Source organism: Acanthisitta chloris, unplaced genomic scaffold, assembly GCF_000695815.1.
Source record: "Acanthisitta chloris isolate BGI_N310 unplaced genomic scaffold, ASM69581v1 scaffold44868, whole genome shotgun sequence".
In the NCBI taxonomy this organism is placed as follows: domain Eukaryota; kingdom Metazoa; phylum Chordata; class Aves; order Passeriformes; family Acanthisittidae; genus Acanthisitta; species Acanthisitta chloris.
Genome location: NW_008687340.1, coordinates 935 through 14,637, shown reverse-complemented (window position 1 = coordinate 14,637; position 13,703 = coordinate 935). Strand labels below are relative to the sequence as shown.

At 45.7% G+C, this 13,703-nt stretch overlaps 1 protein-coding gene across 1 annotated transcript; it reads right to left on the bottom strand.

Moving 5' to 3' along the window:
- Positions 1-394: 394 nt before the first annotated feature.
- PPM1K (protein phosphatase, Mg2+/Mn2+ dependent, 1K) lies at positions 395-12,049 on the bottom strand. The gene is made up of 6 exons (XM_009080519.1): positions 11,610-12,049; positions 10,728-10,828; positions 3,239-3,404; positions 2,567-2,711; positions 1,136-1,270; positions 395-688 (listed from the first exon to the last, which is right to left on the bottom strand). The coding sequence occupies exons 1-6, from the start codon at positions 12,047-12,049 to the stop codon at positions 557-559; spliced, it is 1,119 nt and encodes a 372-aa protein (XP_009078767.1). The 3' UTR covers positions 395-556.
- Between the last annotated feature and the right edge of the window lie 1,654 nt (positions 12,050-13,703).

The window sequence follows — 13,703 nt, the reverse complement described above, 5'->3', positions numbered from 1 at the left end:
GATGGACGGTGAGAGCATGAAGCCCTGCACAGCAGCACTGTCTCAGGAACTTGGACAGCTACACCGAATGCCACTGGTATCAGAAGCTAAACACTTCTGAAACTTCTCCCTTATTTTTCCACCCACTTCTCCTGAAGCACAGGGGAGTTTGGGGTGGCTGCAGCAGAGGAAGACCACAAACCTGCTTTTCTGCCTACCTAAGGACGTTGTGCGTTTTTCCCCCATGTACAACACCCAGCAGAGCCAACGTGTGGCTCAGAGCCTCCGGGTTACACAGCTGCCAGGCAACCCCACCAGCCCAGAACCTTGTCTGTGTGACCAAAGGGATGTGCAGAGCTGCTGGGACTACAAACTCCACCAGCTGCCTCAGTGCTGACTGAACAGACGCAAGCAGCAGAGGAAGGTCAGCCGTAAGCGACAACGGGGCGTTACCAAGGGAGTGGTGGCACCTTCTCTAACACTGGGAACAGACAGATGGACAAGACACTGATGGATGTGTTCTCCTGTAGCAGGCTGTGTCCAGATGATGGCAGGGAAAGGTTGCTGTGCCAGGTCTTCACGCCCACCTCCCGCTGGAAGCGAAACTGCGGCTGAAGGAGGTGTTGATCTCACCGTTCTTGTATTTGCCCCATGCTCCAAATGGCACTATGACAACTGTGCTGTTGTCTTCAGTGCCAAACTGCACTGCCTGAGAGAGGAGACAAATGATCAGCATCTTGCCAGGAAAAGGAAACAAGCGCCTGGCACACAGCATGCCCTGAGGCCCAAGAGTTCCTGCACCTTCTCAGCCCTGACGCTCCATTCCGGTATGATCCAGAGCTTTCCCTAGGATATAGCACCATCCAGCACCACAGTGAGAAATGCCATTTCTGTCTGTGCTGATGACATGCTCAGCACAGGAATAAGCTGCAGTTCATGCTGTTCAGTGGATCACAGGCTAAGCAAGTCAACTGAGCTGATGCCTGGCAAGGATGTGGCAAGACACAGAGAAAGGAGAAGGTCTGCCAGTGGGACCAGTGAATGTCTCAGCCAGCACAGTCCAATTCACTTGAATGTGTAGTTCTATACCTGTGTTTCTTCTTTAAACAAACCCAACCCAACAAGCATTTGGTGCCAAGAGCAGCTCTGGCATTACCTGCTCAGTAACAAAGTGGGCAGCTTCAGCAGGGTCATGGCACTGGTTGATGAAGTCACAGATCTCCTGACTGTTCACGATGAAGTTAATCCCATCTGTGGTAAGGACCAGGAAGCTGTCGTGTGCGTGATGCAGCTGCAACAAAGGCACACAGAACACACCAAAGGGTTGAGTGCTGCAAGGCAAAGTAACTTCCTTCCTGCTTTACACCTTTTCTGGGGGTGCTGGGTGCTCTCCTGCTTTCTGTGCAAGGACTAACTGGAACCCCCAGCCTTGGCTGCCCCTTCAGTCCTCCAGCTCATCCATCAGTCACACAGACTATGTTCACTACACTGGAAAAGAGCATCTCAAGGTGCTTCCAGTTCTAGGAAGCCAAAACCAGATCCATACATTATCCAGTAAGCAAAATTTTTAATTAAACTGAGTATTTCAAGGAAGACATGGCAGTGCTGCAGCCATCTCCCTAAACCTCTCGTGCCCATTGCATTTTATTAGGACCAACTGAATTTGGTCCCAATGATGTCCTGCATTGGGGAAAAGTAACAATCAGAATGTGAGCTGAGAAAAGACCCTTCCTGCCAAAGTGAAGGCAACCTCAATACCTTCTGGGTGGTTAATGTGTTTTCTGGACAACCACAGAGCTATGGTAAGATGCTGCTCTTTCCTCCTCCCCCTTTCCTCTCAAGTGGGCAAACCTCTACATATCCTACTCTTTTGGATGACAGCCCATCCATATCCCACCTGGTTCTCACTGATGGTTTTATACTAGCATTAACCTCAAAATTATTCATTTGACAACAAGATCCAAGGAGACTAACACCTCTGTATTTCAGTAACAGATATCATGTGTTATTTTTCTTCCCTCATTGCAGCCTTTGAGTATGTGAAGGGGCTCCAGGGAAGCTGCAGAGGGATCTGTGTTAGGAGCTGCAGGGACAGGACAAGGGGCAATGGGGACAAATTGAAGGAGGGAAATTTAGGTTAGATGTTAGGCAGAAGTTTTCCCTGTGAGGGTGGTGAGACCCTGGCCCAGGTTGCCCAGGGAGGCTGTGGCTGCCCCAACCCTGGCAGTGCTCACAGCCAGGTTGGCTGAGCCTCGAGCCATCTGCTCTGGTGGGAGGTGTCCCTGCCCAGGGCAGGGGTTGGGGCTGGATCATCTCTAAGGTCCATTCCAACCCCTAAAAATTCTATGATTTTACTGTGAGAAATGGGATTTAGAAGCTGATCTGGCTGAATTTAGTACTAGATTCTTTGCTGTCCTGTTAGTGTTAATCTGAAACAACCTAATTAGAATTGCTTCAACTAGAACCAACATGTGGTCATCAGGCTTCCCCTAGGCTTGTGCCATGTGGGTACCACCATCTGCATCAAATACCTATGATGCCCCTCGGTCTGAATGTTGCTGACCCTGTTAACCAGACCTTCTTTTACCTGAATCCTTTTTGTTTCTGGCTGAGCTATCACACCACTGTTTTTAAGATCCAAATCTCCTATGCTCCGTGTCATTGCAAGTCTACCATTCACATGAGGTTGTCCCAAACTGTTCCAGGAAACGAAGCCACCACACTTCTTAATCCTGCCCAGAGACACAAAAGCAAAAGTGAGTACGAGTTACTGTTTCCCACCATTACCCCTGTCTCTAGGCACAAATTCTGTCACTAGCTACAGTGGGGAGTGAGGTATGGAGAGCCTAAGACTGGAGAGTGAGGGTTGGCTTAGCTGTTTGAAGGGCTCCACAGAAATGATGTGTCTTGGTGGGCTGAGTCCTGACCTGGGAACCACAGTGCATTTCTTCAGCTCTCGGTTCTAACTTGGCAGCCTGGGACAAGTCTGAACCATGAAGTCATGGCTCTGTACTGAACCTTAGTTATGCTGATCTTACTGCTGAGACAGTTTACACTCATGGAGGGCTTTCCACATCCCTGGTCCTCTAAATGAAGCCAATTAATTAACTGGAGCTGTGCTGCTCACTCCCAGCTCAGAGGTGGTGTCAGGGCACTGTGTTAAACTCTATTTTCTTCCTGGCCCAACCCAGCAGCAGAACACAAGCCCATCCTGACTAAGGCTGAGCTCTGGAAAGCCACATCTCCAGCCAGCAGGTACCTCTCCTTCTCCTCCTTTCTTTCTGGAGTATGGTCAATGGTGAGTTTCATGGCCTTTCCTTTTCGACAGAGCAGAGCACGACTGTCTCCCACACTTGCCACCACCAGCTCAATGCCATCCCGGAGCAGAGCCACTGTTGCAGTGGTCCCAGAGTTCAGCAGAGTTGCTATAAACATCATATGAAAGAGAAAGGTTTTAGCACTGACTCAGAGTGTGGAACCAATTACAACAGCAACAGTTTCAATTGTTAAAATGAACACAACTCGGGCTCTATGTAACCAGTAACTGCTTTTAAGTTTAAACTAATTCTACACACTAAAAGAAATGAAATAATAGAGCAAACATGCATGCAGGTAGGACTGGGGGGAGAGAGGGGAAGTGGAAAGGCTAAGTGTTTCTGTGCAACAACATGGCTCCATGCAAACAGGGCAAGTGGAATCATAGAATCAACTGGGTGGGAAAAGACCTCCAAGATCATCAAGTCCAACCCTACCGTGGTCACTAGACCATGGCACTAAGTGCCACATCCAGTCTCAGCTTGAAAACCTCCAGGGATGGTGAATCCACCACCTCCCTGGGCAGCACATTCCAATGTCTGAGCACTCTCTCTGTAAAAAATCTCTTCCTAATCTCCAACCTAACCCTCCCCTGGCAGAGCTTGAGTCTGTGCCCTCTTGTCCTGCTGCTGGTTGCCTGGGAGAAGAGACCAACCCCCACCTGACTCCAACCTCCTGTCAGGTAGGTTTTCAGTACAGGGTGTAGAGTCTTCCTTACAGCTTGTAGCAAAGCGTTTTTCTGTCCCACTAGCTCACCTTGAGTGACAACATTATTGTCCTTATCCCTGTGACTGCACAGGTAGGTCACCAAAAGGTGTTGGCTCTCCCTTGTGTTGGGTGATGTAGAGGGCAATTGAGTAATAGTAACTGTAGTTCCATGTCGATCACCAGAAGAGAAGCAATAGATCACTCCTTTACACCAGTCTGTGGAACTGTCAGGGCTGTCATACTCCCGCTTTGCTTCCCCCAGCCTTGCCAAGGGAAGAAGGGTTCAGCCAACAGGCCACTGGCTTTTTTCAGAAAAGGGACACTGCTCCCTTGAGATCCTCTCAGCTTACTGGAGGTGCCAGTGCAAAGGTGCAGTTGGATTCTGAGGTTCTGCCTTGCCTTCTGCCTGCAAACTGATGCGGTCAGATGGCAGTGGCTGAACGGGCAACCAGCCTGGGGCACTGCTGGGACCACTTGACAGGGTGTACAGGGACTGCCCAGAGGGCAAAGCAGAGCCCTTGGCACTGTTCTCCCTCTCTTACAGGGTAAGGGAGGGAGCTGAGCTGGCTGATGGTGCTCGGGGACCTGGCTAGATTAACTCACGCAAGTAAATTGCAAGAAGAAATGCAGTATTATAGAAAAGATCTTTAGTTTTCTCTGCAATGAAGAAAATGTGGGAAGAACTGCCCAGCTTTCCCTTTCTTGCTTTTTGAAAGGGCAAATCCCAGTTTACAGTTGGTACCTTCCCTTCCTGGAAATTCTCCTTTGCAGTTGCTGCCTGGAAAGCAGCAACTCCTGCTGACTTGAGCTATTACAGTTACAGTCTTGGCCAGGACAATCTATTTCCCGGACACATTTGCATTCCCAGCCTTGCAAATCCCCTTGGAAGGCTCTGTAGGTCACCTGCATTCTGGGCTTTTCCAGTTCTTCCAGTTTTTCAAAGCAAGCCAATCTGAGATGAGGTTGGGACTTGCTTAGCGAAAGAGAACCCCCAGTTATACTCCTGTTTTCATGTCACTAAGTCTCTTTCCACCACTGCAGAGCTCAGCTACAACTACATGTGCTCCTGCTTCTGGCTCTGCAGCCCCGACCCCTGGGAGGGACTGCAGACAGGACATTTGATGCCAAGGAATGCCAGGCAGCCTCCTCTCTGCCCAGCAAACAGGCAGCAACAACCCCCTGCAAGCTACAGCCACAGAAATCTAAGTGCTCTGGGCTCTTGACAACTTCTTTCCCCCACCCTGTGAGGTCTCAGCACGCTGGAAGTAAAACAGGGCTGGGAGTGAACCAAAGCAAAGCCCTGACAGATGCATTGAGCCTTGTTGTGCATTGAAAGCAGTGACTGGATGAAGCAGAAATCCCCTCCTGAAACAGTGTTAACTAAGCTTGTGTTCTCGTTTAAAACAGGTATTATTACTGCAGGGAGGACTTTGTTTAGCTGCACAGTCAATCATGAGCATCAGCCATGGTGACCTAGGTCAAAACTCGGTGCCAGTAGCTGCTGAGTGCTCAGGTTAGCACTGCCATCCTGTTTCTCAGCTGAAGCAGGGACTGGGCTGTTGCCTAATGTGCCTTAGAGGCACATTATGAGAGTAAGAGGCAAACAAGTACCAGCGAGATTAGAAATTTTAGTAGAGCCAGTAAAATACCTGTTTTAGCCACCAGTTAAGTGCATAAAGAACCTGTGTAAAACTACCATTTTATTTTACAGCATTAAAATTAATGCAGAACTGCTGCTGCTTTCCCATTTCATTCTGAGGTTTTAAAACTATGCCAAGAAACTTGGTTTCTGAAAAAGTTAAAATCTATAGCATTTTAGTTCATAGAAGACTGGAAATATTTAGACATTTGGGTGAATCTACATCTTTAGAGGGCAAACTCCCAAAGAAAAGAGCTGCTATCACAAAGTCAAGGGATGGTACTAAAGAACAAGGCAAGATATTGTCCAGAATTGTGGTAATGGTCATAATGACTTGAACTTTTTACCTTTACTAGTTAAATAGCCTCCTATAAAATAATACATGCTGCTCATGCTCTTCCTTGGAACCAGTTCCTGTTCTGTGTGGGGGTGCAAGAACATGGAAGCAGCTAAATGCAGCATTATGTGATTTCTAGCACAGTTCAAAACCACAGGAATGATGATGGGATAAGATTTCTAATGCTTTACTACAACTGCTGCTATTCAGTGATATCAAAACAGGTTACATCAGCACATGTATTGGTTTTAACAATTAAAGAGTTTTATTTTGCTTTCCTAACAATATCACTATAAAACTAAGATCTTTCAATAGGTTCTTAACACTCACTGGACAACTTCTACTGCAAGTCATCTCAACTAATGTGACAAAGAGGATGTGGGAACCTTCCAGTAGTCCAGGCTAGGAACCGCTGGACTCCTTCACCTGGGACAAAATTAAGCAGATCTCTCTTTCCACTGAAGCCCAGCAAATAGTGTCCAGGGCCTCCAGTTCTAGAGCTGCTGACCACGTACAGTGTCTGCCACAAATAACACGCACACAGAGGCAAAGAGGAAATTCACCCAGGGACTTTGTTCAAGCAAAATAAACCTGCAACACGGGGGATGAAAGGACAAGAGCTGCAGAAGAAGGGGAGTAGTCACTCCTGGGTTTGCCTGCCCTGTCTTGTGCAGGTCATGCAGGAAGCACTTGAGGCTTGCACATGTATCTTTGGCCACAGACAAATCAGCCTTGGGATTCCTGGGAATTGCCACCATTCTCACCTTCTTGCTAAAGCTGTGTGACAAAACCAGTTTATATTCAGCCAAAAAAAAGCCACTTTTTTTCCCTTTGTAAAGATAAGTAACCAGCCAATCAACCAAAAAATTTTCTCAAAGCTAGAGGCCCAGCTGTCTCATACAGGGCAATAGTGGCCACTCTGAAGAACATGCTGAGTACAGAACATGTTTCCCCAAGGTAATTTATTTATTTATGTGCATATATTTATGTATGACACCAAACCAGTGTCCAAACCAGTGCCAGCTGAACTGGGGCTGTCATAAAGGCACTGAATAGAAGTATGTGAATTCTTCTGGCCCATGGGAAAATATGCAAAATAAACACCCCTTTAACCTTGTAATTAGTGTCTTCTTGCTTGATTAGGTAATAATCAGGACCCTTGGACAAAAACGCTTCCTTTGCAATGTTGTTGAATTTATGAAACTTCTCAGTACAACTTATTTCTGCAGCTCTCCCTTTTCCTCAGTGTTGCAGGTTAACATATGAAAAGAAATAAAAATCACTTTTTTTAAATGGTAACTTTAAAAAAAAAATCAAACCCCACTACTTTTAAACTTTAGTTATTGTCAGATAACTTTTGCTGTTTGCTCAGCATAGTAATATTCCAGAAGTGCCTTTCAAACAGAGATACACCAGTTAATGCCTAGCAGAGGTTTGACCAAATGGCTATTCCAGAAGTGAGTGGCCAAGGGTTCTGAGTTGGATGCACTGAATGTGGAGATCAGTGGACAGACTCTCTGATGTTTCCTCTGGGTAGAGGCTCACAGTGAACAGAAGCAATAACTTGTAACACTGCACTAGGCCAGGAGAGGGTTTGTCTTACATTTCTCCAGGGAAATGCTCAAATTTCCTCAAGCACATAATTCACTTCCTTATTCCTGCCCTTGCTGAGCAAAGCTGTTCAGGCTTTACAGTTCAGTTAACATGACTGGTCAAAAATACTAGAAAATTCCACCCATCTGTGGCAGCTGGCCTATGGATCATGACATCTGTTGGCTGTGAGCTTCCTCTGCTGTGTCCTGTACCTAAGTTTAGCAGTGATTTGAAAATGACTGGAGAGGTTTAAATGCATGAAAGAGAATGAAAATGCATCTTTTAAGATCATAGAATTTTAGGGAATGGAATGGACCTTACAGATCATCTAGTCCCAACCCCTGCCCTGGGCAAGGACACCTCCATCAGGCCCTCCAACAGCACTGGTGAACTGCAAGCCAAACACAGTGACAGTACCAGTAACACATACATACACCTTTCTTTATTACTATCGAAACCTCATATAAACTATTCTTCTATGCATTTTCCACCTGCCATTTCAAATACTCTATCATTTTAAAGTGACCTACAAAGGGCCATGACCTTGAAGACAGAGTTGGGGGCTCCAACAAGACATGTTAAATTAGTGCCATGATGTAAGAGTTTTACCCCTTAAATAGTACTATAAAAAATGCCCAAACATGCAGTTTTGGCTCCAAGGATTTGTCCCAGGACTTAGGTTCCTTCAAACACCCAGGTACACACTCTCAAAGCTGTTGTGTGTTAGTAATGACCTAGACATCCTGAAAATGCACTGCTTTTTTTTGCAGATACAGTGAAAGGAGTCAGCTCTGGAAGAGTCATCTACTACAGGAAGACTAAGCTATTATTTTCCACTTCATCAGCTGTGGTCAGATTGCAAAAGGCAGTCAGTCCTGACAAGCATCCAATGTATCCCAGGTACACAGTGTTACACAACCAGGCACCATCTTCAGGATATTTGAGCAACTGTCTTGACTGTCACATCTAGAATAGCCACAGTGAATCAGAAATTTTGCTGGCAAACTGGCTCAGTTTGGAAGCTTCTCATAAAAATACCTGCTGAGCACTGAAACATTATATAATAACAACATCAGCAACACCAAAAATATCCACACAAAGCAGTCAACACAGGTCTTGAATTATTCTAACAGCAGGTATGCAAAAGGTTTGACGTGTACAGAAATCTGCACTTGTCTTTGCACTTTATTGCTCCATTCTTTGCCTAAGAGCTTCAGCCACGACCACTGGGCACTTTTAGACCCCACAGGCTCCTGCAAGAGCTTGTGCTCAGCCTACTTGAGCAGCACTGAGTGCTGGTCAGAGTGTGGTCTCTGTGGATGTGACAAAGCTTTTACCCTCTGTGTCTCTTGACCTCAGGCTGTTTTAATGAAGAGGACTTGTCCAGTATCCTGGTAACCAGTGCTTAAGTTTGCTGGCATTAAGCAGCACCAGTTAGTTAAATGATATGGAAAAAATCCTATAAGCAGTTCTAAAATGCTCAGCTTGCAGCACAGCTTGTCTGTCAAACATTGTTAGAATCCAGGTCCGTAGGTCTTACATATGAAATACTATAGTTAGAAACCCAGGTCAGAAGAACAGAACAACATATGAAGTGCAGCTCTCAATCCTCCTCAAGGAGATACTCTGACACTTCACAATGAGCCAAAACAAGAGCTGTCTACTCACAAAGGGGCAAGGAGGGGGACAAACAGATCTTCATGTCAGTGACAATGAAAGGTTCTGATCCAGGAGAAGCACATGAATTAGTATTCAAGTGCTGTCTTGAATTTGGGCTGTGAAGAAAATATTTGCAAGGATAAAAAGCACATCTGCTCTACTGATGTCTCTCATGAGCTCAGTTAAAATTCACCCCATAGGTCAAAAGCGACTCTGAACTTTTTAACCACATGAAATACAGTGGGAAAATGAACTTTATAGATTTAATCCCTCTTTTTAAGAGCTGTCTGTCAGGACTTTAGGCTTTTTTTCTCCTGGTACTTTAGCCTGTACCAAGGAAGAAGAAAGGTGTGTATCCCTCACAGCACTGCAACAGTCAGGCTACCTGTCCTGCCAGGGAATATTTGAGTCTGCCTAGATTAATCCAGCAGTTGAAGTGCAGGAAATCACTCCATTACTTGATTTGTATTCATTCACTGCTTAAGAAAAGCAGCTTGAGAACACAGTGTATCACTTCAGGCCCTAGAGGGGTTGTGGGTTTCCAGTCTTGAGGAGAAGACTAAGTTTCTGTTCTGGAACAACCTCAGTCACCAGCACTGGGACAGGCTTTTTGTTTGTTGGGGGGTTTTGTTGCTGTTGGTGGGGTTTTTAATTGGGTTTGTTTGGGTTTTTTGTAAGATTGGCTCTAAAGTGACTCTCAAAATTGCCACTCCTGTGACAGAACTGGGCTGGGCACCCCTATCTCCCTTCCCAAGTTACTCTCTGTAAGCTCCAGTTACTGGAACTTCAAATGTAGTTAGTCTCTATACACATATAGAACTTCATGAACAGCCAGGGTGACAGAGCCTAAAAGGGCTGGTGCCAGCTTTACCACAGCCTTACCACGGCCAGCCTTGTTTTCCTCTTCACTGCTCTTTTCCCTTTCACACTCAGCTACTCCTGTGACTCTGTTTGTGCAGAAGCAATATTATTGGCATTAATTTTGGCTCATGTTCCTCCTCGGGTGCAGCAGCCAAGTTAGAAAGGGGAACTTTGACACTGCTGTTTTTAAAGCACAGGGATAACAGCTTTAAAACAAACAAACAAAAATATAAAAACACGAACCTTGTCCCCCCAAAAACCACAAATCCAAACCCAACCCGCCCTCCAGGTCTCTTGCACAGTAAAGTTACGGCCCTTGCAAGTCTAAATTACTGTTTGCTACCTTGAAAAACACTGTCCTTGACTGGATCAAATTCAGATAAATTTACTGATGATTAAGCTAACATTCAGACCCATAACTCCCCCAGTAAATTGGACTGAGACTTTCAGCAGATATTTCATTTTAAGGAGGTAAAAGCATAACTGTTTCATTTGCAGTAAGTGATTAGAGCAAAACCCTATGTTAAGTAAAACTGTTTTCAACCACTTTTCTGAACATTTTACTGCAAAACTACTGAGCAAGTAAGACAAACTTTGTTCTCCACACCCATAAGCGTAGAATAATTTTTTACCTACCATCTGCAGAGAGATTAGCATGCCTTTCATAGGCTTTGTCTATTTCTAGAAAAGCTTTGTTCAAAACATTTTCCAGGTTCTCCTCCTCCGCAAGAAATTCCCTGGAAACAAACAAGCAAACACAAAATTAAACTTCTTTGCAAGAAATATACATCTTGATCCATCTGTTTCATAGTCTCATCTCCTCCCTGCAGGCCTTGAATTATGCTGGTAATGTGATTTTACTAACGACCTGCACTGGAAGCATAATCCTGTAATTTTGCAAATATTTAAGTTCAAATTCCAACATCCAGAGATGTGATAGAGAGACATAAAGAGTGTAAGCAAACCATAGGTCAGTGACCACAGTGACTCCATGTGAAAACAGCCAATTCACACTCTCCATGTGTTCCCAGTCACAGAATCACAAGATCGGTCAGGCTGGAAGGGACCACAGTGGGTCACCCGGTCCAACCTCCCTACTCCAGCAGGGCCATCCCAGAGCACATGGCTCAGGGTTGTGTCCAGATGGTTCCTGAATACCTCCAGTGATGGAGAATCCACCACCTCTCTGGGCAACCTGTTCAGTGCTCAGTCACTCACACAGTGAAGTTCTTCCTCTCTTCAGGTGGAACTTCCTTTCCTGGCTGGTGGGTACAATCCTATTTTCCCCTCTTGTCTTTGTGGGCTTGCTCAGTGGGGCAGACACCACGCAGAGTAAGTAGCTCATAGCATGTCTGCTGTAACAGACTGTTCTACCTGGTGCCCCTGCTGTCCCATGAGGATAGGTGACTACATAACCCAGGAGGATGAGCAACAACATACAACCCACAGACCCCCTTTCAGTCCTGAGAAAGGAATCTCTGCTGTCATTAGACACCCTTCCATTTGCTCTGCACTTACTTAATATACTTTTCCATGTACTTATCACAGAACTCTGCCGCTGCTGCCCCACCGTGCCCATCGTACACCGCGAAGTAGAGCACATCCTCCGTCAGCTGCGCGTAGTCAAACCGGTCCTCGTTCTCCTTCCGCTTCCCGATGTGGCTGGCACAGCCCACCCTGGCCAGGCTGATTTTGGGAATTGGCTTGCCATACTTTATGCTGGGTGGGAGGAGGATGGGCTCATCAATGCGATTGTCCCAGATGCCAAAGCTGTCCCAGGTGGCAGGTCGGCCGCTGCCATCGGGGTCGAAGCGCGACGCACGGGGCTCCGAGCTGGAGCTGTACCAGGCAGCTGTGGCTCGTTTCTCCTCTTGCAGGAGCCGAGACGTCAGCACAGCTCTCCTCCTCACTTGGTACCCTCCATTCCGTACCAAATTAATTAAAGTCGCTGTTGACATAACTTGTCTTCGCAGAGATCCGCGGGAAGAAAGGATGAGATCTGCAGCTGCTGGGATGCCTCGAGAACAAAGAGAGAACTGATCAGCAAAGCACAGGAAAGGGAATTTTTGGTTACATCATTCAGGAAACAATGTGACCCTCAGAGCCCACTCGTCATGCAGAGCACAGCGCTGCCCAGAAGCAGCTCCAGAGTGATCTGCATGACTCACCCAGCAACTATCCTACCAGTCTAAGGGAGCTCTGCACACACACCAAGGGAAGGTGTTGCTGCTGCTCACCTGCATCCTCACAGCCTGAACTTTCAGAGGCTGAAAGCTTATAAGAGTGCCAATGATAAAACAAGATGTGAAAATACAAGGTAATGCGGTGAAAACAAGCTTATCATGCATGTTCTTCAAACAGCAGCTCAAACATCCACACTGTGGCTCCCAGGGGGAAAGGCAGAAGTACATCTGCTTAGGTTTTTAAGGAGTTCTCATCTGCACGTGATATTCAGTTCTCTCACATTAATGGAGGTCATAAACAATACTTTTCACTACAGATCTGTGATATTTTTACGCTAAGAATGACTGAGAGTGTCTCCATTGACATGCACAATTGTACAAACTTCCCCCTCAAAAAACCATGCAGCTATTTGCTGTTTTGTCTGGCCTGAAGTCCTTTGCCACCTAACCCTGAAATGGGCTCCTTTAGCTGACTTCTCAGATCTCTTTTCTAGTCCAGATAAATTAAAGCACACTGCTTGGCTCAGCACAGGCAAAAATTCACTAATGATGATTCATCTTGCATGCTGAAAAATACAGCAAGATTGGCTTATTTGACCTTCTGCATAGTAACACCCAAACTTGATGAGGATCCAACAGGCTTGGGATGCAGTTTGTAGTAAGTACATGTTGTTGCACTGGGGTAATTTGAACTGGACCATCAGATCACTGGAACTAACCACCGTACATTTTAATGGAGGGATTTCCTAACTCAATTGCTCCAAGTTTGCTGAGAACAAAATGATGAGTATTACACGCCATAACAAAGGAACTAAAAATACCCAAGCTTATGGTGAATGCAAAGGGAAAAAAATGACAGCAGGGTGGTCTGACATAATCGAGCAGCAAAGAGCAACACGTGCACCCCAGAGACTCTGTAATTCTGGGCTGGAGTGCTCTGCTGCTGTACTTTCCCCAAGCCAATCACAACTGCATCTGAAGTATTTGTTTTTAAATGGCTAGATAAAATCTGTGTGCTTGCAAAAACATGCAGTTCAAGGTAACCTAGGAAGTGGTTGCTTTAGTGGAAAATGGCAGTGACAAAGCTTTTGGGAGGCCTTCAACAAACCTGTTCACAGCTCAGAGCATGTGGCTTTAGATGCTCCTGGTTTATCTTTCTTATATCATATGGAAAGAGGAAAGGTTTATTTACTTAGCACTTAGAGGGTAACTCAACTTGATAAACAGCTGACGGTTCTGGAAATCACTGTTATAGCACCAGGTGAATATGGGACTGACCTCTGGGAATTTTAAGCCTTTCCTTTTTGCTGCAGGGAGATGGCAGTATCACATCCTTATTTCTGTGCACTTACAGGTATTTTTTTTTAAAAAAAGGTTTATTTTCTCGACTTGCTTTCTCTTTCCTGTAATTCTTGACGTGTAACAGCAG